We start from the raw sequence: 24,641 nt of genomic DNA, 5'->3' as shown, positions 1-24,641 counted from the left end.
ATCTAACAAGGACAAGAAAGTACCTGTCCTAGCTAGGTTCAGAATGCTTTGTCAACACTAGCTACCATGTCCTCGGGCTACATGGAAAAGAGAAAAAGCCTTTTGCATATTATATGAAGTTCAGCCCCAGGAGGCAAAACAGAAAAGAAGGTTAACATTTTCTTCTGTTCTAACTTTAAAACTCAAGGTGGGCTTAAAATAATGCAGCTACTTTAGGAAAAAGTTGGGCAGTTCCTCAAATATGTTACGTTACCTTATGACCCAGCAATTCCACTCGCAGGTAAATATACCCGAAAGAACTAGGAACATGACCTCACAAAAACTCGCCCATGAGTGGTTATAGCAGCAGTATTCACAACAGGCAAAAGGTGGAATCAACCAGTGGTGGAATTCAGCCGGTTCACCCAGGTTCAGTAGAACCGATACTTAATTCTTTGCTGAGTCTATAAACCGATTGTTAAAATGGCACTTGTCATCGGGGCTCTCTCTAAGGTGGGTGCCCGATGTGTAAATCACAAATTGACTTTCTTTTCTCTCTCTGTTTCCTTACTCTTTTTTTTTTTTTTTTTTTCATTTTTCTGAAGATGGAAACAGGGAGAGACAGTCAGACAGACTCCCGCATGCGCCCGACCGGGATCCACCCGGCAGGCCCACCAGGGGCGGTGCTCTGCCCCCCAGGGGGCGATGCTCTGCCCATCCTGGGCGTCGCCATATTGCGACCAGAGCCACTCTAGCGCCTGAGGCAGAGGCCACAGAGCCATGCCCAGCGCCCGGGCCATCTTGGCTCCAATGGAGCCTCGGCTGCGGGAGGGGAAGAGAGAGACAGAGAGGAAAGCGCGGCGGAGGGGTGGAGAAGCAAATGGGCGCTTCTCCTATGTGCCCTGGCCGGGAATCGAACCCGGGTCCTCCGCACGCTAGGCCGACGCTCTACCGCTGAGCCAACCGGCCAGGGCTTACTCTTTTTTAATGTTCATCTTCGCAACAGTGTATTCTAAGCGCCTATAGCAGGGGTCCCCAAACTTTTTACACAGGGGGCCAGTTCACTGTCCCTCAGACCGTTGGAAGGCCGGACTATAAAAAAAAACTATGAACAAATCCCTATGCACGCTGCACATATCTTATTATTTTAAAGTAAAAAAACAAAACGGGAACAAATACGATATTTAAAATAAAGAACAAGTAAATTTAAATCAACAAACTGACCAGTATTTCAATGGGAACTATGCTCCTCTCACTGACCACCAATGAAAGAGGTGCCCCTTCTGCTGCAAGGCCGGATAAATGGCCTTAGGGGGCCGCATGCGTCCTGCCTGCCGTAGTTTGGGGACCCCTGGCCTATAGTCATGTTCAGTACGTCTATAGGTGAAAAAAATTGCAAGCGAAGACACCAATCAAGAAGCAATATGGAAATATTTTAACAGTTTTGTTGTTGTCAAATATTATTTAATACTTTTTCATTAATATTTTAAAACTCTTTGTTATAACAATCTAGTTTTGTGCACTTTTTATTTTTCTCATTTAAATATTAAATGAATAAACTACCTTTTGGTGTATTGGGTTTTTTTATACTTAAAAAGGTCATGAGGGAAGAGAACCTGTTAAATTATCTGAATGCCATCACTGGAAACAACCCAAAAGTCAATCAACAGATGAACGGATAAACAAAATGTTGTGTATCTAGCACGGAGTATTATCCAGCCTTAAAAAACAATGAAGCACTGACACACACAACAACCTGAATGAACCATAAAAACACTATGCTAAATGCAAGAAGCCAGATGCAGAAGACCACATATTGTATGGTTCCAATTCCATGAACCAGCCAGAAAAGGTAACATGATAGAAACAGAAAGATTAGTGGCTGCCTGGGATAGGGGAGGAGGGGGGAAGAGGAGGGGAGGAGGGGGGAGAGGAGGGGAGGAAGGGGGAGAGGAGGGGAGGAGGGGGGAAGGGAGAGGAGGGAGAGGAAGGAGAGGAAGGGAGAGGAGGGGAGGGGAGGTATTAGGGGAAATGGGGAGTGACTAAAGGGACAGGGTTTCTTAGGGTGAGAAAAATGTTCTCAAATTGATCATGATGACAGTGGAACCACTCCAACAATCTAAAAGCCACTGAAGTGTATACACTTGAAATGGGTGAGTAAGATATGTGAATAAGCTGTTGGAAAAAAAAAAAACTAAGCGCTATCATTTTGATCAGTTAAGCATTCCTAGCTAAAGTTATCTACAGCCAACCCTTAAACCCTCCAGCACAGTGATAACAGTGAAGCTTGGTCCCTTAGCCTCCCAGTTCCCTCTAACCATCTGAGTAATAACAACTCGGCTGGCTTGTTCTGGTCTCAAGTCAATTTGTAAACTGTGAGAATCAAATCAGGGGACCAAGCACAGCAAAACTGAATGACAAACAATAAGCTCATAAAAGGATGCTCAACATCATTAGCCATCGGGGAAATGCAAGTGAAAACAACAATGAGATATCCTTCACACCCACCAGGATGGCTAGAATAAAAAAGATTGGCATCCACAAAGGTTGGCAAGGATGTGGACCCTCACACTGGTGGTGGGAATGTGAAATGGCGCAGCTGCTATGGAAGACAGCCTGTGCGGAGTTGCCATGTGACCCAGTAGGTATATGTGCCCAGGCGAAATGAAAACAAATGTCGAAGCAGAAACTTGCATCCAGATGTTCATAAGGAGCATTATTCAGAACAGCCAGAAAGTGGTAACAATGCAAATGCCCATTAACTGATGGATGATGGATAGACAAAATGTGGTGTATCCATACAATAGAGCAGGCGTCCCCAAACTAAGGCCTGCGGGCTGCATGCGGTCCCCTGAGGCCATTTATCTGCTGGCTGCACTTCTGGAAGGGGCACCTCTTTCATTGGTGGTCAGTGAGAGGAGCACTGTATGTGGCGGCCCTCCAACAGTCTAAGGGACAGTGAACTGGCCCTCTGTATAAAAAGTTTGGGGACCCCTGCAATAGAGTATTAGTCAGCTATAAAAAGAAATGAAAGATTAATACATGTTACAACACGGGTGAACCCTGAAAACACTACATTAAGTGAAGTCACAAAGACCGTACATATTATATAAAATGGCCAGAATCGGCAAATCCAGAGACAGGAAATAGATTAGTGGGTACTCAGTGCTGAGAGGGATTGGGGGGCAACAATTGGTACAGTTTCTTTTTTTTTTTTTTAAACACTCTCTTTTTTATTTATTTATTTATTTATTTATTTATTTACAGAGACAGAGAGAGAGAGGGATAGATAGGAACAGACAGACAGGAATAGAGAGAGATGAGAAGCATCAATCATTAGCATTGCGACACCTTAGTTGTTCATTGATTGCTTTCTCATATGTGCCTTGACCGCGGGCCTTCAGCAGACCGAGTAACCCCTTGCTCAAGCCAGCGACCTTGGGTCCAAGCTGGTGAACTTTTGCTCAAAGCAGATGAGCCCACGCTCAAGCTGGCGACCTCGGGGTCTCGAACTTGGGTCCTCCGCCGACGCTCTATCCACTGCGCCTCTGCCTGGTCAGGCAGGTACAGTTTCTTTTTGAGGTGGTGAAAATGTTTTAAAATTGATTGTGTCGATGTTGCACAATTCTATGAACATTCTAAACACCACTGAATTGCACCCTTAGTGAGAGAATTGTAAGGTCATAAAAAATGAATGATAAATATAACTCCATTTCACTTGAAGAAATTAGAATTGCCGACTTTGTGCATTAATATTCCTAAGCCTGCACACATTTACTATCAAGTCAAGCAAACCAACTTCCATTTTTTGGCTCCTCCTGCCCCCCCCCCCCCAATATTATTCCGTGGTAGTCTTCCTAAGTCCACTTTCCCTTTGCAGGAGAAGAGGGCCTCCCTCAGGCTTCCTGCAGCCCCTCGGCCTCCAGGTCACTTCTTCCTTTAGTGCAGGAGTTTGTGGCCATCAAGACTAAAACACTGACATGTGGAAACTGGTTTTACTTTACATTTGCTAACAGCTTTTGGCTCCTGAAGAGTCTCGGAGCAGTACCTGCTGCTATGTCCAGATGTATCTGGGTAGAGAGAGGGGAGGCTCACAGCTTCTCTACTGTGGTGGATGGTAGTTGTCACCTAGTGACAAAAGCCCTGGACCCAAAGTTCTCAGGAAATCTGACTTCAAATTTTGATTCTGCCCCTTACTGACTGTGTGATCGTGAGCAAGTCTCTCAACCTCTCTGAGCTTCATTTTCCTCATTTGTAAAATGGGGGAAATACCACCTATGCCACAGGGATATCCTGAAGATGCTTACAAAGCCATCTGGAACATAGAGGTAGTGAATAATTCAATTCCAACAATACGCGTGCCATGCCCTGGACTAAGTGCCGGGAACACAAAGAAATAGAACACTAGCTATCTTCAAATTGTTCAGCATAGAACACATCATTACCAGGAATTCAATTTCTTCTTTCCTACATTAGCCTTCTTTTAGGATGGCAACAGATGTTTCAGGACATTGATTCTTTGCTTTAATAAACTCTCACCTCTGTGCTCCCAAGAGTGATCTTGCTGAGAGGGTAGCTGTTTATTTACATCCTTCGTTCTTAAACATGGGCAAACGGAAAGGTTATTTAAATGCTGTGGAGAAAATATCCCTTTTATGCTTTCAAGTTATTATAAACACTGATCCTTAAGTGTTCCAGGCCTCACCTGAAAATGTTTCCATGGTGAAAGTGTGCTTATCCAGCACTTTAAAGTAAGTATGGAAAACTTTCATGCACTCTCACTCCATCTGGATTTACATTCCATTCGAAAAGACTGGTCACAAAGGATCAGTTCCCAGTTTAGCTACCTTAGTGACCAATTTCTGGCTCACCTCCTGATTTGGGGTTCAGGTTCTACTCTATTAATGAAAGTGCTTTCCAGAAAAATACTAGCTCAGTTTATAAACAGAGGCTAACACAAAGAAAATAGCAGGGGAAATGTAGGAGACAATTTCTAAAGCAAAATGTTTTAACATGAAGCCCACCTTCCCTTGGCGGAACAATTCCACCAAGTCACTGAAAAATATTTTCCAATTTAGAATAGATTGGAAAAGAGCCTTTACCAAAAGCCAGTTGTTTATATTTTCAATTTGAATTTTTAACAGGATTATACATGCTCAAGAACATCATGTTATTTTTAGCTAATAGGTAGGATTGCTGTGTCCACAACAGTTTGGAGCAATTAGGAGTGAAACAATCAAAAAGCATCTCTCACTGTGCTACCTTTATCACTTTGTACTTCTATCTTAGTATTTTCCAAAGCTTCATCATAAAAATATTTGTAAACCACCCACGCTAGGCACAGTCCAAAGTTCAAATAGACAGCCAGTTTCTGTCTGTATTATGAGTTTAACCCACATTAAGCAAAGCAGATATGTGAAAGAATCTCAAGGTTAGAGCATTCCCACCCAGCTGCCATCTTGCCCCTAAGTGCCAGGGGAGATACCGACAGCCTTCCAATAGTTGCACCCTCTCTATATATTGGAAGGAGAGTGGCAATGAAAACGTTCTAAAACTGATTGTGACCATGGATACACAACCCTGTAGATGCAGTAACAACCTCTGAGCTGTACACCTAAATGATGAATTTTATGGCATATGAACTATATCTCAATTAAGCCGTTTAAAAAGGAAGAAGAATTGTTTTTACTCTGTTCTAATTAGTCAAAGATATTTTTCAAAGCTCTCATGCTAAAGGGTATCTAGCTAAAGGCTACAGCAATTTGGCAATGGCCCCTCAGTGGCCACTGTGGAGATCACTCTAAGCTTCCCCTGCAGAGACATCTTTCCTTCTATCACTCTCTTTCTCTAGTCTCTCTTTCCCCAGTCCTTTCCCAGTTGTTCTTCCTCTCTAACTAGGTCCCAAGCACAACTGGTCCAACTGGCGGACCTCAGGATTAAACTGATTGCTGACCCTTGGCAACTTTCCCTTGATGACCTTAGGCAAGTCACGTCCTTCTTCTCCCATTGCTGTTCCAGTTTGCACAATGAGGGGTTGGACCACATAATAACCCTTTCCAGCTTCCACATTCCATGTGGAAAAAACCTACAAGTAATGAACACTTACTTGGCTAATAACATGTGGTCTCTGCCATCTTAGCCAACAAACATATATTTGCATTATCCATTTTGTAAATGCCCACGTGATGCAATCTTCCAAAGAACAGTATTTAATATGCGTAAAATAATCAACATAGAGTTCATATTTTTAGAGACTATCAGTTTATCAAAAAATTCTGAGCCTAACATGCAATGCTTAATAGTCCCTCTGGACCTGTCTCCAAGGAACCATTTTCGAATGAGGAAAAAAAAAAGCTCTCACACATTTTGGCCCTGCTGGATTTACCAAACCAAAGAAAGAAGACTAGGGTGGCAGAGTTTTAACAGCTGCGGTCCAACTAAATCCTAAGAGAAGGCTTGGAGTAGCATGTGATAAGAGAGACGTAACATAACATACAACTCACCATCCATTATAAACTCTCAGAAATAGTGTCAGAGAGCAATGAACACCGCAGGGATCCTTTTACCTGGGGCAACTTGCAGTTCTGTATGGAAACCAGTTACATTCCCCCAACAAAACTCACACAAATATGTAGTCACCAGTTTCCAACATCCTACCAAATTTACAGTATTGTTTCCATGTGCCCAACATTAGAGAGCAAAACCAAAAGAAACTCAACAATTTCTCCTCCACAGACACACACACACACACACTATGCAAGAGAAACCATTTCTTTGTAGAGCCTACATTACCAAAGTTGTGGGCATGAAGTAGATAAATACCAGTTGCTAATAAAAATCAGATGGTTAGCTCCACATACACTAAGATAACAGCAAACGCACAAATCATAAAAACAATACCCCCAAGGTGTGTTTCTTGTCTTGAAACTGAACACTAAACATGGAGAAAAATGACTCAAGAGTGTCCACCTGCACCTCTCTCTCCCATTTCCTCAGAGGAGCCTGCTCTCCTGTTAGTTCTTCCTTACACTTCTGTTCAGAACAGAAAAGGCTAGTGCAGAAGGTGGAAGCCCCTCGTCAGAGGCATGAACTAGAGTGGGGGGAGGGCGGAAAGGACAAAGGTAGGCGCTTTAGCTCCCTTATGGCTTGGCGACTGGGTTCCCAGCCTCTCCCTATCTCATCAAGGAACCGGCGCACCTGCCCAGGATAGGTCCCCTCTTCCACCTCAGGAACCGGCCCTCGCGGCCTAGGTGTCCGAAGGAAGAGCCCAGGCGCTGCGGCCTTAAGGGACAAAGACCGGGCTAACAAAGAGGAGGGGGAGGCAAAAGAAGTCGGTGCAAACAAAAGCGCGAGTGGGGGGCCCCCGAGAAGTCTAAGCCCATCCCTGGTTTTCCCAGAGGCAGCCAGGTTTGCTGGACTCAGAGTGTGGGGGAGGAGCGCTTTAAAAAGTTCCTCTGAGGTTGGGGATTAGGGAGCTGCTGCTGAAGGGCCGAGGCCCTGGGGCGGAGGGGGGTTAGGGAGGCCTGGGGCTGGGGGGATAGGGAGCCCTGGGGCTGGGGGGAAAGGGGCCCTAAGACTGGGGGGAGGGGCCCAGGGGCGGGAGATGACGATGCCCAGGGCGGGTGGGGGGCAGAGCCGGTGGGCTGGGAGAGGTGATGGCAGAGATGCCAAAGACAGGCCCCGGGACGGGCCGGGGGCGCTACCTGGGCCCAGGAGGAACCCCCAGGAGCGGCTCCACGCTGCGCCCGCAAGGTAGGGGAGAGCGCCGAGTGGGGGGCGCAGTGTTCGGATAAAAAGTTGAGAACAAACCGTGGAGAGGGTCAGGCGGACCGGGAGGGGGACTGACCCCCCCGCCCGTCCGCCCCACCTCACCTGGCGCCGGGTCCGAGTCCAGGTCTAGTGCTGAGAAAGCGCCAGCTCCCGCCGCCCCTCCGTCCCGCGCGGGAGACCACGGACACAAAGCGGGGCGCGCTGGAGGAGGGGAGGAGGGGGAGAGGGACGGCGAGGAGGAGGAGACGCTGGAGGCGCGCGAGGGGGAGGAAGGAGGGGCGCCCGCCGCCTGGGTCAGAGGGCGGGGCGTGCGGCTGGATGCCGCGCTCGGCCAATGGCCACCCCGCGGGCGGGCTGGCTGGGGCGCGCCATGCCGCAGCTCACCTCGCACCTGGGCCTCCGCCGATCCCAGCCAATCAAACATCTTTATTTGCATACCCGGCCCCGCCCACTCGGCCCAGCCAGGGGACTGCTTCCAAAGAACACAAAGAAGGCCCCTCGTGGGGGAGGGGGTCTACTCCGGATTCCCTATCCCGAAGGCTAGGCGTCACCTTTTCGGCGCATTTGTGGGTCTTGCAGGATCACTCTGACATAGGGAGGGAAGGGGGGCGTCACAAAGCTTTGGCCCAAGATGTCTTAAGAGGTCGGGTGTCTTCTCCATGAGACACTTCTAACCAAGCTACCTTCCAGTTCCAGAGCACACAGTTCCTTGTCTTCGCCTCTGAGCCCTCCGCGCCCCCCCCCCCGCCTCCCCGTCCCCTTTTTCCAGCAGCCCCAAACTCTGTGCTTCCTCCCGTACGCTGCCGCCCACTACTGGCCTTCTGCTGTACTGCAGCCCTGGTCAGCAGGCTCTGAGCACAGCCTTGCTAGAAGCTCCCACCTTCTCCACAGCTACCCCTGTCCTGAAGGAAACAGAGAGGGCAAGAGGTCACTGCACTAGGGTAGACGGGACCTGGTCAAGTGGCTTTGTTACCCAAGATGGCAAAAGGCCGACACTTAGCCTAAGTACCTTCAGGTCTATACTGGGCCACAATAGTGACTGCCTGGCCAGCCCGTTTCAGGGCAGCCGCCGCCTGCTCATGAGATGCATTCCTCAGGTTGACGCCATTCACCTGTTGAAGGAAGAGATCAATGAGCCACCCCAAAAGCAAGAAAGGGAGTCTTCTGTCTTAGCAGTTAGGAAAGGGAGGAGATGGATAGCCCATCCCTAAGCCTATTCAAATGCCTTTCTCAATATCCTATCCTTGCCCTGAAGAGGAGACCTAAAGGATATGCATCTCTAGGGTAATAATTATCTTTATAGGGTCAAATGCCAACCAGGGTTAAGATCCAAGATACATTCATTTCCTCCTCAGGGATAAGTTTTGTCTCAGTCCCTGTCTCTCACTAAGGACATCCATAAAAACAATCTAAGTTTTCTCCAGCTCCTAGCCCTCCCCCATCTCGGGAAGTATTCCTGGGAGAAAGCAGGGTCTGCTCTCTCCCTTTGCAATGGGCACACGCCCCATCCTCCCACTTCGCCTGTCTCCTCACCGATAAGATCCGGTCTCCCCTGCGCAGCTCCCCGCTCAGGTCAGCCGGGCCTCCTGCCAGGATGAAGGAGACAAAAATGCCTTCTCCATCCTCTCCTCCCACGATGTTGAAGCCCAGGCCTGTGGAGCCTTTGTGCAGGATGATCTTGCGGGGCTCTCTGGTGGGAAAGCAGTGGAAAGGTCAGGACAAGGCAGATATTAACTGGTGTCCTTCTGAAGGCCAGTCTGGAACATGTCCCAAATCACTGCAGAAGGCCGTGGGTCCCTATTTACAATAGCTGGTTCCTCCCTTTCTCTCCTGGAACCTGCTTGGCTGCTGCTTTCTGCCAGGTGCCAAGTTTCAGTTCCTCTTCCCTCCCTCATTCCTAAGGGCTTGGAATCAGCTTCCCAGCAGACAGTTCCCTACTCTCTCGGGTCAGCAAATCCCGAGCCTGGGCTTTGGAGACCGGAGCTCAGAGCCCACTCTCTGGTTTTCTTCCCCCGCCCCAGATTCTCCTATCCTGCCAAGTGGTGTGATGGGGCCCACATAGAAGGGGAACCAGGCAGGGGCAGTGGAGTCACCCTGGGGTGGATGCCACTCTCCGACCACAAACCGTGCATCCTGACTCCATATGCTCCTCTGCTGTCTCAAAACCCCATCCCGCCATAACCCTCCCTACCTTCCCCAATTACAGATGGAATCACCAGCTACGACTATGCACCCTTGCTGGGTGATGTGGGATACGAAGATAAAGAAATCCCAGGTCTCCAAAAAGGGCTTAGGAGCCTAACTGAAGAGAGGGGACACTTTAAAACCTAGGCTTCAACTGCTTGACCTGTGGTGGCACAATGGGTAAAACATTGACCTGGTAATGCTAAATTTGCCGGTTCAAAACCCTGGGTTTGCCTGACCAGGTGGTGGCACAGTGGATAGAGCATTGGACTATCCTGAAGGACACAGGTTCGAGACCCTGAGGTCGCCAGTTTGAGCGCAGGGTCATCTGGTTTGAGCAAAACTCACCAGCTTGGACCCAAGGTCGCTGGCTTGAGTAAGGGGTTACTCGGTCTGCTGTAGCCCCATGGTCAAGGCACATATGAGAAAGCAATCAATGAACTAAAGTGCCACAATGAAAAACTGATGATTGATGTGTCTCATCTCTCTCTGTTCCTGTGTGTCCCTATCCATCCCTCTCTCTGACTCTGTCTCTGTCTCTGTCTCTGTCCCTGTCTCTGTAAAAAAACAACAACCCTGGGCTTGCCTGGTCAAAACACATATGAGAAGCAACTACTATAAGTTGATACTTCCCACTCCTCCCCTACTATTCTCTCCCCTCTCTCTCTCTAAATAAAACCACCAAAACCTAGATTACAACTAAGCATGTGTCAGAAATCCCTCAGTAAATAGTCAGTGTCACAGGGGCGCGCAGCCGCCACTCGGGTATAGCCACACACCCGACTCCCAGCACACGTTCTGGCCCACCGCCTTCCCTTTGAGCATCTTTCGTCAGAGGAGCTCCAAGTCCCAAACTCCTCCTCTTCTTGCTCCAGGTCTGCGCCCCTGGGCCCCGACGCCTTGCTCTGAGCCCTCCTGTTCTCCTACCTGGCATCCCCTCCGGGTCGCAAGGAGAGGAGTGGCCAAGTCCACCTCTGCGAAGCCCTCCTCCAGGCCAAGGCCGAGGCCGGGCCCAGGCCCTGGGCCAAGCCTGAGCCAGAGAACTTGTGCGCCCTCTCCATGGCTGTGGCTGTGCCCCAGCCGCTCGGCCTTCCAGCTCCACTGCGGCCGGCCCAGCAGCCTGGCAGGCCCCACCTCGCGGCAGACCTGTCCCCCGGAACCCCAGCCTGCCTGACCAGTTCCCTGGTGGCAGCCGCTGGGGCGGGGCCGGGCCCTACCGGGCCAGCCGGCCCGCCAGCCTCCCGCGTCCCGCCGGGCTCACCGGGGGCTCGGCTCCCTGAACTAATTCGGAATGGTGGCAGCAGAGGGGGCGGCAACTGTCTCGAGCAGGACCCCTGTGGCCTCTGCCTCCTCAGCGCCCCAAACTCCCCACCCCAACTTTCCTCTGCACTTCGGGTTGGGACCACACTCTTGGAACTCCCCCTGATGGTAAAACTTGTCCCTGCAGCCTCTTCTGTCCCTCCCTAGGGCCAAAAGAGCTGAAAGAGGGCCTGAGACACCAAAGATGGGGGCGATGAGGGCTTTGTCCTCTTCCTTGACAGACTACATCAGGCGGTGGCCAGCCAGAATTGGTTCCTCTCCTCCCAGCCCTGGAAAGGGGTTGGGGTCTCACCTGGTGAAGTCCTCCTCTGCCAACATGTGCCTGGGAATGGGAGAGTAGCGGGCAGGGGGCACCTGAGGAGGACCAGGGTAGCTGACCTTGCTCTCCACGGTGCCCAGATAACCCAGACTGGAATTATGACTTATGTGGTTGTCAGCCAAGGCAGTAAAAGCTGGAATCAAGAGAGGTAGAGGCCGTTTCAGAGCCCACCGCACCGAGGTGCCCTCTTCCCCTCCGCAAGGACTGTCCCCCACACCCCAGCTCAGCACTGAGGGGCGAGGGGCGCTGGTTCCTCAGGCCTCTCCTCCCCACTCCCCCCCCAGCTCCTCCTCCACGTCCCTTTCTGAGTCCTAGGCTCACTCCTGCGGGTCATAGAAAGAGCTGAAGTCTACACAGAAAGGCATGGCTGGAGGTGTGACTAATAATAATCCCTCACATCTCTGTAGCCTAATATTCCAAGGGCTTTCTCATCCATGATCTCATTTGATCCTTGCAGCAGGCCTATGAGGAATGCAGCATATATGTCATTAGCTCCTTTTTGCCAAAGAGGAAAGTAAAGAAAGGTGAAAGGGACTTACTTGTCCAAGGATATCAGTTGTAAGGGACAGAGCTGCGATTTGGATTCAGTTTCCCTGAGCACTGGTCCTCTGTTCTCTATCCTAACAAAGGGTATAGACCTTTTCCCCTGGAGAAACCAGGTACACGCAGATGGGTACGTACTACTGGCATAGTCGGGTGGCGCGTACATGTCGTTGAGGTGAAGGCTGCCTGGCTTGGCCACCTTCAGATAAACCATGTCAGAGGTATTCTTCAGCGAAGCCACGGCTTCCTCATGCCTCACATCCTGCAGATTGGTGTTGTTCACCTACAAGACGAGAGGCTTTCAGGCTAGCACTCAGGAGGAAGAAGGGAAGAAGGGCCTTTTAGTGATTCTCAATGGTGCTACAGAGGCCTAAGTATGATGCCGGTGGAGCAGAGAAGCCGGGATAGTGCTGCGAGAACAAGGGCCCCGGTGTCGGGTACACCCAACTTTGATGATGCTCTTGAAACTCCTCACAAGGCCTAGTCCCGAGTGAGGTGCAGGTAGAGCGAGAGGCTAGCGCTCCACCTCCCCGCCCTGCCCTTTGGGCAGCCCCGTGAAGTGTCTCACCGCCAGCAGCCGGTCCCCGATCTGTAGGCGGCCATCCTTCTGAGCAGCGCCCCCCTCGATGATCTTGGTGATGTAGATGCTGTTGTCTCCTGGGATGTGCTGGTTGCCAATGCCCCCAGCAATGCTGAAACCCAGGCCTAGGCAGGAGCCAGCAGAGAGTGGGACAGAGCCACAGGGGAAGTTAGAGTGCTCAGTCAACCCCAAACCCAAGCCCCACACCTGGCCACCGCACTCACCCCTCCAGAGCACCCCCGGGTACCCCAAGCTCTAGGCTGCCATCCCCAGGGGGAGATAAGGTCAAGAAAGAAGCTATGAGCCAGAATGCGAAGTTAGGCAAGGAGTAATGCTATTCCCTTCCATTTCATACAGGGCCAAGTAGGGACCTCAGGCCAGAGCCCAGGAACCCAAGAGCCACACCTTTGGGCCCTTTGAGCAGGTTGACCTCCATGATGGTCTCGGGTGGGGGCTGTCGCCTCCGCACCACCAGCCGCACCACGGGACCCGCCTCCTTCAGTGCCTCCACAGCCCGGCTGTGCACCACCTCTGACACATCCACCTCGTTCACCCGCAGCACACAATCATTCACCCTGTGGGGGCAACCCGAGAGGAGAGGCATGACAGCGCCCAGCCACCACCCCTCCACCCCCTCCGCCTCCTCCTGCTCCCCCCTCCCTCCTCGCCTCCCTCTCCCCTCCCCCCTCCCCCTCCTCTCCGTCCGCTCCAGCAGCTCCCCCATCGCTCTGCTTCAGGTCCCTCACCCCAGCCTCCCGTCCATGGCAGCTGCTCCACCAGGGATGATCTTGGTAATGAAGATGCCAGGGTCATCAGGGACATGAGGGTTGTCAATGCCACCTGCGATGCTGAAGCCCAGGCCCGAATTGCCCTGTGGAAAGGAGTGGAGGGGCACAGTCTGCTCGCCCTCTGCCCCCAGAGCAGGTGCCCCAGGCCTCCCAAGGGGCCAGGGCAGATCAGGGCACACTCAGCAGAAACCTGGTGGCTTCCCAGCCTGTGCTGATCATTTTGGCATAGAGGCCTCAGCAAAGCCATCCCCTCCCCAGTCCCCCCGCTTCAGCGACCAAGGTCAATTACTATTTGTTAGTCGGTTGATTGATAGATGCAGTGATGCGGCCTCTGAAGGCTGCTGGTTCCCCATCCTCTCCACGCAGGTCCCCCTCTGAGCCTCCAGACTGAGGTCCATGGCCCTCCTTCTCCCACTCCATCCTCCCCCTCCCTTCGCCTCCCACCCCGCTGGCAGACTCACCCGCTCCAGTACTATTTCCTCATACTTGAAAATGCCATCGCTGCCATTCACCTAGGGGGAGACACAGGCAGTTCCCTAAGTGCCTCCTGCCCCCTTCAGCCAACTTCCCCGGGCCACCCTGCTCCTCCCCACCCCCCACAGAGTGGGAGAGCCCAGGTGGACCGCAGGACAGTACTGGCCACACATGGGAACGGCAGGCCCTGACTAGGCCACCCTTGTCCTACTGCTTCCCCCCACATCATGCCAAAGCCAACTGTTCATTTAGCGCCCAGATCAATAGTTGGGACTAAGCCAGCCAGTGGTGTGCCCAAGGAGAGGCTGGGCTCCATGGAGGTTCTCATTGCTCACTAGGGGGGTGCGGGCCGGCCAGAGGGGATGGCAGAAATGGAACATAGCAAGGAAACCGCACCACGCGCCGTGTCCATGGGAGCCCCCAGCACCTGGACAGGGACCTGCTCCCCTTCTGAAGCACAGTTCTCCAAGGTGGTGGTCACAGACTCCCACCACATCAGAGGTGGAAAATCAGCAGATACCAGCCTGCCCAACCTCCCTCATGTGACAGATGGCAACACTGAGACCCAGAGAGGACACAGGTTGTACCTTAGGCACATGGGAGTCAGTGGCAAAGCAGGGGCTAGAATCTGGATCTTCAGGTGCTCTTTTTTTTTTTTTTTTTGTATTTTTCTGAAGCTGGAAACGGGGAGAGACAGTCAGACAGACTCTCGCATGCGCCCGACCGGGATCCACCCGGCACGCCCACCAGGGGCAACGCTCTGCCCACCAGGGGGCGATGCTCTGCCCCTCCGGGGCGTCGCTCTGCCACGACCAGAGCCACTCTAGCGCCTGGGGCAGAGGCCAAGGAGCCATCCCCAGCACTCGGGCCATCTTTGCTCCAATGGAGCCTTGGCTGCAGGAGGGGAAGAGAGAGACAGAGAGGAAGGAGGGGGGGGGTGGAGAAGCAGATGGGCGCTTCTACTATGTGCCCTGGCCGGGAATCGAACCCCGGGTCCCCCGCACGCCAGGCCAACGCTCTACCGCTGAGCCAACCGGCCAGGGCCTTCAGGTGCTCTTTTGACCAAAGCAAGCTGCCAAGACCACTGAGGTTCTGGCAGAGCTCGTGGGAAAAGAGAAAGTTGCCCCCTTCAGAGGACCTCATGAACTCTCACTCTATGTCTCCTCCTGTGTCTATAGGAGCCCAACTGCTCACCAGGACAGAAGGAGTTCAAGTCCTAATCCATTTCCTCCCAAGGGGTGTTTGATCCTGAACCCTTTGCATGCCTACCCAGCAGGAAAAGCCAGGGTAGGATCTGCCCAGGAGTCAGAGGCAAAGCCAGGGGTGGGACAGAAGCAGAAGGAACAAGATTTCCTGTGGGAGAAACTGGTGACCGCGGGCTGACTGGCAGCAGAGTCCCTGAGGAGAATCAAGGGAAGGAGATAAACACACAGGGTTGACAGACCAGCCCACAGATGTGGCCTCCCAGACGGGACATACTTGTGGCCATTGAAAATGTGACTCTGGACAGAGAAGTACACCTGCTCCCTGGCACCTACTCTTATCACCTCCCAAGATGGAGAAGCCCTCTTGCCTCTCTCCCCAGATAACCTGGCTGTCCCCCATCTTTCTCTAGGTTGCCTCTTCCCCTACCCCTGGGCTTCTGCTCTGAAAAGTGGAGTCGTGGACGCAGGGTGGGGATGCCGCAACATGCCCTGCTCTGTTTCCTCTCCCCCCTTTCCCCTAAACAGCTTTGCTTTGGAGAAGTACAGAGGAAGAGAGGGGGAGAAGGCTGGCTCATCATGCCACCGCCTTTTCTGGGTCTGCCCCCAGGACCTTATGCCCTGCAGCCCTAGGAGTTGGTAGGAGGACTCCGGCTGAAGCCCCACTCTATTCCCTGATCCCAGGAGGAACTGATGGCTCTTCAGAGTCCCCAAACCAACACAGCTGCCTGAAGTACCATGTGACAGAAACACAGGAAAAGGAGCACCCATTCAGCTCTTGCATGCACCTGGGGGAGTGTGTGTGGCCACATGTGATAAACCATGCTTCAAGCCCAGCTCCAGGGAGATCCAGAAGTTCCAGCTGCTGCTGGTCCACTCTCCCATTGCCCCCTCAGGCAGCCTGCTCCCAGGGCCAGGAGCCATCCAGGGATCAGTCCTGGCAAAGAAACCTTGGCCAACTGGCCCAGCCTTACAACTGTCACCCATGTCCCAGTTGAGCAGGACAAACACAAGTGAGTGTTAGCAAGGGAAGGACCCCAGGATAGAGAGGAAAATGAGAGAGGTGTAGTCGATGGAGAAGGCAAGGGGCCAAGATGAGGGACACAGGAAACAGTAAGTATGGACAGACAGATGGCCAGAACTTAGGACTCCTCTCCCCAGGAAGTTCCCCCTCTTTGCTTCTGAGAGCACATACTATCCCCGGAGGAGAACAGAGGTGACCAGAATGGTCACTAGCTTGGGGCAGTGAGCAACTGCTCTCAAAAGCAAAGCCTCCTCCTCTCTCCCTACCCTGGGGGCTGCAGAGCCCAATAACCAGCCAGGCCATCCGCCATGCGTGCCAGGGACCTCGCTCTGCCAGCCCAGCCTCCATTTTGCTGCTTCTCCCACAGATGCTCCTTCCATTTTCTAAGCTGCCAGTTCAGGCTGGGAGTGGAAGCCGGAGTTGTGCCCAGCACCCAAGGATTCCCAAGCTGTGCCAAGTCAGCTTGGGGGGCCAAGTCCTTCCATATCTGGGGCTACCCAAGGGGGCATGCCCCACTGGAGCCGGTCCTTGTACTAGGGTGGCCGCCCCTTGCCTGGCTCCAGGCACCATGCCTGCTCTGGAGTGAAGAAGATCGCTTCAGTCCCCACCCCCACCCCACCCCCAGCACACACACTTCAGAGCTGCTTGGACAAAAGAGTCTGTCCTTCTCAGCCTTGCTTGGGACGTGTCCCTCTCTTCCTCCCCCGCCATCCCTTGCTTGTCAAGCACCTCTCCTCAGGGACACTACACACACACACACTCACACACAAGCACATGTGTGCACACACTTGCAGCCACATGTTCACACACATATTCATGTAGCCACATGCACAGGCAAGCACAGCCATCCCTGCAGCTTCATCTACAGAAACACCTCCACGTTCAGAGACACCCGCACACATCCATGTGCACATTCACACACAAAGGGACCAGGATGGAGAGGGTCTCATGGCATGGAGGGATGAAGCTCAGGGAGCCGGGCACATGGGCTGCACATAGATTCACAGGAGCTCACTGCCTCCCTTCACACACCTCAGCGTGCGCGCGCGCGCGCGCGCAAACACACACACACACACACACACACACACACACACGTCCCCCTACACAGAGCGCCATGCCCCCTCCTCCCCTCCCATGGAGACACACACCACACACAGCCCCCGCAGAACCTGCGGCCCCCTGCCAGACACAGAGACACTGCTAACCCCCCCCTCACCGAGACAAACCCAACACCCCACAGGAAAATGTTCCCCTCCACCACACCTTCACCCCTTGACACACATAGCCCCTCCCAACTCCCTCCAAGCGGAGACCCCTAAACACAGTGAGAAGCACACATTTCCCACCAGCTCTCCTGACCCAGCTGCAGCGCTAGGTTCACTGGCCGGAGCCCCAGGAAGCCCCGCTGTGCCCCACGCCTCTGGCCCCCACACCCGAGTCCCTCCGCGCCACCGGTCCTTACCTGCTCATACCAGTCCCGGTTGGTACAGGTGCACTCTGGCCACCAACTGGAGCCGCTGCCGTTCAGTTTGGTGTTGCTCTTGCCCGGAACTGGCTTAGGGGGCACCGGCCCCACATCCCGGCCGGTGGGAATGAGCTTGGCCTTGGTGCGGGGCGTGGGGGTAGCCCCTGCCTGCGAGGGCAGGGTCTGCGAGCTGTAGCCCCCATACGCCGCGCTGGCTCCATTGCCCCCACCTGGCCCATAGGGGTCGGGCACCTGCCAGTCCCCGTAGCCGGGCGGCTCGAGGCGCCGCAGGGCGGCCAGGCGGGTCACCTCATAGCACTCGGGGCACTTGCAGCAGTGCTGGTGCTTGTGCATGGCACTGCCCCCCGCAGCCCGGACACCCCAGCCGCCGCCAGGCTCCACGCTGCCGCCGCCGCCGGGCTCCCGGACACACTCACACTGCTCAGACCAGGAGGGCGGGGGCACCCGTTGGGGCGCCCGGGCGGAGCGGGGCCTGGGGCCAGGCGGGCGTCCCGGGGCCTCTGCCCCCACGCTGCCCCGCCCCCACGGCTCCCCCTCCAGCACTGGCGGCTCCGTGTCGCCCGTCTTGGCTCCTGGGCCTAGGCCCAGCGAAAAAGAAGAAGCGGGAGCTTGGGCAGAGAGAGGCTAGGTGCTGTGAGGACCGCTCCCGCACTGGTCCCCAGGATGGATCTGAGTGGAGTCAAGAGCATCTCTCCCTGGCTCCTTTCTCAGTTGATTCCAGCCAATCAGCGTGCAGAATCAGGCAGCGGCAGCGGCAGCGGGAGGAATGCTAAACAGCGGCTCCTTAAAGGAACAGAGGCAGTGGCGCCCCCGGGCTAAGCCCCAGCTCCCAGGATATCTGGGATACTGCGGACCCTAGGGCGGGGGCAGAGCATTTGGGCTAAGGGTGAGCTCAGCCCCCACTTTCGTGCCCCCATATCCCCCATTTCAGGGCATCCTCCACTCACCCCACCCCACCCCACTTTCCAGAGGGAGTTGCAGGAAGATGCTCAATGGGTCTCCGGGCTTGCTCAGAGCCGGGGCCACCAGGAGTAAAGACTTGAGGCAGCAAAACGGACTGGAGAGATGTTGGGAAAGTGCTCGCTCCTAGCAGAAGATCAAGGCGGAGGGCAGCTTATGAGGCTGCTCTCCTATCAGTGCCTCCTCCTCAGGACTATTGTTCTTTTGACCTCTAGGCCCTGAAATGCTCGCAACCTCCGCTTGACCTGTTCCCACTAAAAGTGAGGGACTTAAGCCTAGAACTCGAGGAAAAGTGCTGAGCTCTTTTCCCTGGCTTACAGACTCCTGTCTCCTACACCCAACCTCTGCATGCCTATGATGGGGGAAAGAGCTTCAGGATGCCAAGAGGAAAGAGAGTACAAAGCAGGGGGGAAAGCATGAGATTTGAAATAAGAGAAACTATTCCCAGGGTCTAAAGAACTTGGGAATCTCCTTCCTTAGCCTCTCCTGGCTCAGTGTGCTGGGGGATGGAGGTAGAATGACCGGCCCAGAAGACCATCTTCTGCTGTTCTGTCATTAGCTACCACTTACTGAGTCTTTACAAAGTCCTAACTGCTTCACATGCAACAAAAACCCTATCAAGGTGCTACTATTATGATCTTAATTTGACCAGTGAGAAATCGAAGCTCAGAGGTGTTAATACAGCTAGGTATCACAGTTGGAAGTGACAATCAGGATAGGAAACCTGGCCATTTGCCTCCGGAGTTCATGCTCTGAACCACTCTAGTACAACAGGTCTGTTTTAAGTTCTTCTGCAGAGAACATAGATCTCAGTTCAGCAGATATTCATCGTACACCTATTCTGTGCAAGACCTTGACCTAGGTCCTAGGGATACAGAAATTCATTCTTTTTTTAAAACTTTTTATTTATTCATTTTAGAGAGGAGAGTGAGAGAGTGTGTGTGTATGTGTGTGTGTGTGAGAGAGAAAGAGAGAGAGAGAGAGAGAGAGAGAGAGAGAAAGGGGGGAGGAGCAGGAAGCATCAATTCCCATATGTTCCTTGACCAGACAAGTGCAAGGTTTGAACCGGCGACCTCAGTGTACCAGGTCAACACTTTATCCACTGCGCCACCATAGGTCAGGCCAGAAATTCATTCTTAATTCATAAAACACTCATTGAACACTTGCTATGTGCCGGACACTGTTAAGAGATTTGGGGATATAGAAGAAAACAGAAAAAAGTAAAACCCGACTAATCCCTGTCCTTGGGGAAGGATTGTAGTGAAAGGACACAGACAAACATTAGCACAATAAATAAATGAATTATATACTGTATATATGATGATAAGTGCTGTGGGGAAAAGAAAAAGTAAATCAGAAGAAAAAAGATTGGAAGTGCTGGGACAGGACATAGGGTTGTGGTCATTTTTGTTCAATTTTTTACCCCACATTTTTAATATGAAAAATTTCAAACATACAGAGAAAGAATTTTACAGCGAAGAAACCCAATTGTTGCCTAGATTCTTTTTTTTTTTTAATTTTCTTGATTGACTTTAGAGAGAAAGGAAGGGAGGAAGAAGAGAGAGGAACATCAATCCATTCCTGTGTGTGCCCTGACCGAGGATCAAACTGGCAACCTCTGCACTTCAGGATGATGCTCTAACCAACTGAGCTATCTGGCCAGGGCTGCTGCCTACATTCTTATTAAAATTTTACTACACTTGATTTATCGCATATCTATCTATCCTCCACATATCCTTTCTAATATTTTCTATGTCTGGCCAATGCTCTATCCACTGAGCTTCCGGCCAGGGCCAAGGTGTTGTTTTTTCTTATTGCTTTAAAGATTTTTATCTTTGTGTTGTTCTCAAATGTTTGATTGCAATGTGTCTTTGTATGGATTTCTTTGTGTTTATCCAGTTTGGGATTTATTCACCTTCTTGAATCTGTACATTTATGTCATTTGCCAAATTTGGGAAATTTTCAATCATTATTTCTTGAGAACTTTTTCACCTTCTTTCTCCACTCCTGGGACTTTGATAACACAAATGTTAGGTCTTTTGTTATAGTCCCACATGTCTCTGATGCTCTGTTCATTTTTTAAAGTCTATTTTCCTGCTATTGTTCAGATTGAGTAATTTGTTTATTTATTTATTTATTCAAGTGAGAGGAGGGGAAATAGTGAGACAGATTTGCTCATGCCCCTGACAACCCCTGCCTGGGGCTGATACTCAAATCAACTGAGCTATTTTTAATGCCTGAGGCTGATGTGCAGACCAACGAGCTATCCTTAGCAACCAGGCTGACGCTCAAACCAATCAAGACACTGGCTGCAGGAGGGGAAGAGAGAAGGGGGAGAGGGCAAGGGAGAGGAGAAGATGGTCACTTTTCCTGTGTGCACTGATCAGGAATCAAAACCAGGACGTCCATACACCGGCTGGACACTATCCACTGAGCCCACTGGCCAGGGCCCAGATTGAGTAATTTCTAATGTTCTACTTTCACGTTCGCTGATTGTTTCCTCTGTCCTCTTCCATCTTGCTGATAAGCCCATTCACTGAAATTTTTAGTTTGGTTATTGTGTTCTGTTCTAAAATTTCTAATTGATTTTTCATTTTATCTCCTGTTTCTTTGCTCAGACTTTCTATTTTTTCATCTGTTTCAACCTTGTTTGTAACTGCTCATTGATGCTTTGTTTGTTTGTTTGTTGGACACTTTACAATGCTTGTCAGATCATTTAAAGCTCTTCGTCATCTTGGTGTTGTCATCTGTTGATTATTTCTTGTTCAAGTTGAAAGCCTCATGATTTTTGATATAAGTGATTTGTATTGCATTTTAGATATTTTTAAATATTATGTTAAGCGACTCTGGAATTTATTTAAATGTTTGGTTTTTAAATATGTTTTAAAAAGTTTATTTATTGCCTGACCAGGTGGTGGCGCAGTGGATAGATCATCGAACTGGGATGTGGAGGACCCAGGTTCGAGACCCCGAGGTCCCCAGCTTGAGTGCGGACTCACCTGGTTTGAGCAAAGCTCACCAGCTTGGACCCAAGGTCGCTGGCTCGAGCAAGGGGTTATTCGGTCTGCTGAAGGCCCGTGGTCAAGGCACATATTAGAAAGCAATCAATGAACAACTAAGGTGTCACAATGAAAAACTAATGATTGATGCTTCTCATCTCTCTCTGTTCCTGTCTATCTCTCTCTCTGACTCTCTCTCTGTCTCTGTAAAAAAAAGTTTATTTATTGACTTTAGTGAGAGAGGAGGGGAGAGAGAGGGAGGGAGAAAGACAAGAACATTGAGCTGTTCCTGCATGTCCCTTGATCAGGAATTGAACCAGCAACCTCTGTGCTTCAGGATGATGCCCTAACCAACAGAGCTATCCAGCTAGGGCAAATGTTCATTTTTTGATAGGCTTCTTCTGACACTATTGCCACTAGTGGAAGGGACCATTGCCTGGTTACTGCCAAGTAGGGGTAGAAATTCAAGTTCCCCCTTTTGGCATCAGTTGATACCCCAAACGGAGGCTCCTTCTTACTGTTGGGCAGGGGTGGGACTTTCAGCTTTTTACTGACACCTTCCTGTCTGGGAGCCATTGAAGTGCCTCCTTCTTGACCTTCAGGGAGCTTCCACTGATCACAGTGGGGACAAGGGTAGTAGAGAAGTGAGGTGGCAGAAGGGAGGAATATGGCAGGGGCAAGAGTCCTGACAGTCCACTAGGCCTCTTCAGGCACTCTGACACCACCCAGTGGGGAGGAAAAGCCTCGAACCTTGTGAGGATAGAAGCCAAGGCTTCCTCCTCAGCCTTCTCTGGCATCGCCTCAGAGAGTACATGTGGGAGCCTGAAGAGAGGGAAAGTCTAGGTTTCTACTTGGCCTTTGCCGGTGTGGGTAGGGCTGCAGTTTTTTCTGTGATGATTGGTTACAGTAGAATAGTTATAGTCTAAGAGTTTTCTGTCTGGCTATGTTGCTCATTTCCTGGTCTTTTGACCAGAGAAAACAGGCTCTTACTGAGGCTATTTTTGGTCTGTGCTCTCTGGCATCTCCAGGCTGTTCACTCTCTGACACATAGTCTGGGATACATGAGGCAACAAAGAAATCCAGGTAACTAACCACTGTGGGTTCAGGTCACTGGAGTTCTTAGTCAGCTTGTCCTTTTTGCCCTCTTTCAGAGTCTTATGTTTGTTTCAGATATAATGTGCTGGGTTTTAGCAAAGGGGTAGGGCAGGGAGAAGTGTGTCTACTCCATCTGGGTCCAGAACTAGAAGTCTCATCATTTTTCTTTTAATTAATGACAATGGCTTTTTGAAGAGTACAGATGAGTTGTTTTGTAGAATATCCTACATTCTAGATTTATCTGTTGTTGTTTTTCTTTCCTCTCGTGGTGTCACTTATTTCATTCTTCTATACTCTGGAAATTAGAATAGAAGCAGTCTTAAATAGGTTTATCAAAGTCGACCTCACTGAGAAGGTGACATCTGAGCAAAGACTTGAGGGAGGTGAGGAAGTGAACCAAGAAGCATCCAGGGCAGAGGTCCTGGGAGAGGTGCACCTGGCTTGTTCAGGGAATAACAAGGAGGATCAGTGGCTGGAGCAGATCCTGGCAGGGAGAGTCCTAGGAGCTGAGATCACGAATTTAGTAAGGAACCAGGTTGTGTATGGCCTATAAGCTACGGTATGAATTTGATTTTACTCTGAAAGGGATGAGGAGCCATGGGAGGGTTTTGTGCAGAGAACAAACACAATATGACTTGGGTTTATCAGGATTGCTCTGGCTTCTGTGTGGATAACAGGCCATAGTGGACAAGGTGGAAAGAATGAAACCAGTCCAGAGACTACTGCAGTGATCCAGATGACAGCGATAGTGATTTGGATCATGATGGTAGCACTGGGGGTGATAAGAAGTAGTTAGATTCTGGATGTATTTTTTTTTATTTACAGAGACAGAGAGAGAGTCAGAGAGAGGGATAGACAGGAACAGACAGACAGGAACGGAGAGATGAGAAGCATCAATCATTAGTTTTTTGTTGCGCATTGCGACACCTTAGTTGTTCATTGATTGCTTTCTCATATGTGCCTTGACCACGGGCCTTCAGCAAACTGAGTAACCCCTTGCTCGAGCCAGCGACCTTGGGTCCAAGCAGCTGAGCTTTTGCTCAAACCAGATGAGCCTGCGCTCAAGCTGGCGACCTTGGGGTCTTGAACCTGGGTCTTCCGCATCCTAGTCTGACGCTCTATCCACTGCTCCACCGCCTGGTCAGGCTGGATGTATTTTGAAGGGAGAGTCAACAGGATTTGCTGATGAACTGGACATGAGGTGTGGCTCCAAGGTTTAACTGGAGGGATGAAATTGCCATCAACTGAGATGAGGACAGCTTTCAGAAGGGTCATTTTGGGGGAAAAGATCAGGTGTTCAGATTTGGATATGTTGATTTTGAGATATCTATCAGATGTATGAGTAAAGATGAATGGTAAGCAGGCCAACCTGCTGAGAGGCTCAAAATTAGAGAAATAGAAATATGGAAGCCAATGATTACAATACTTGTGAAAAGTGCTATCTCAGAGGGTTGTGTAGAAAAGCAACTAATTTATCAACTCTACTTGTTGGGGAGGATATAATCAAAGTTTCACAAAGAAAATGACATTTGTGGTTTGATCTTGAAGAGTGACTAGGTGTTCATTAGGTAGAGAAAAGGGAAAAGTGTCTTGTTTTCTATGTTCTTAGACCTTGGCACACAGTGGTTGCTCAGTCAGAACCAACCTAGTCACTAGTTGTGTGACCTTGGATGTTATTTTACTTCTTCTTTGAACTTCAGTTTCTTTATCTGTGAAATGAAAACAATCATAGAGTTTTTGTAAGAATTAAATGTAAAAGACAACACATCGCCTGGTATACAGTAGGTTAGGGTTAATTATTATTGTTGAATGAACAGATAAACGAATATCTCTCTTTATAAGCAAGTCTAAGCTAGACTGGTAACCCAGGAACTTATTCTTTTATATACTCAGCAGTTTGTCAATATAGAGTGCTAGA

At 50.9% G+C, this 24,641-nt stretch overlaps 1 protein-coding gene across 6 annotated transcripts in view; it reads right to left on the bottom strand.

The window, feature by feature from the left end:
- DLG3 (discs large MAGUK scaffold protein 3) overlaps positions 1-18,314 on the bottom strand; it is a 61,244-nt gene extending 42,930 nt beyond the window's left edge. For 2 of the 6 annotated variants that reach the window (XM_066248662.1, XM_066248663.1), the window contains exons 1-9: positions 17,646-18,314; positions 13,945-13,995; positions 13,442-13,566; positions 13,101-13,270; positions 12,684-12,820; positions 12,254-12,398; positions 11,546-11,705; positions 9,283-9,439; positions 8,759-8,861 (exon numbers count right to left, since the gene is read on the bottom strand). In XM_066248662.1, coding sequence (XP_066104759.1) covers positions 8,759-8,861; positions 9,283-9,439; positions 11,546-11,705; positions 12,254-12,398; positions 12,684-12,820; positions 13,101-13,270; positions 13,442-13,566; positions 13,945-13,995; positions 17,646-18,002 — 1,405 coding nt within the window. In that variant the 5' untranslated portion in view covers positions 18,003-18,314. Of the gene's footprint in view, positions 1-7,851; positions 8,015-8,758; positions 8,862-9,282; positions 9,440-10,860; positions 11,260-11,545; positions 11,706-12,253; positions 12,399-12,683; positions 12,821-13,100; positions 13,271-13,441; positions 13,567-13,944; positions 13,996-17,645 lie in introns of those variants that run through there. The other 4 variants (XM_066248661.1, XM_066248660.1, XM_066248664.1 and 1 more) reach the window with 4 other exon arrangements.
- Between the last annotated feature and the right edge of the window lie 6,327 nt (positions 18,315-24,641).

The sequence above is a fragment of the Saccopteryx bilineata genome, chromosome X (genome assembly GCF_036850765.1).
Source record: "Saccopteryx bilineata isolate mSacBil1 chromosome X, mSacBil1_pri_phased_curated, whole genome shotgun sequence".
Classification (NCBI taxonomy): Eukaryota; Metazoa; Chordata; class Mammalia; order Chiroptera; family Emballonuridae; genus Saccopteryx; species Saccopteryx bilineata.
This window is presented reverse-complemented; position numbering and strand designations above follow the sequence as displayed.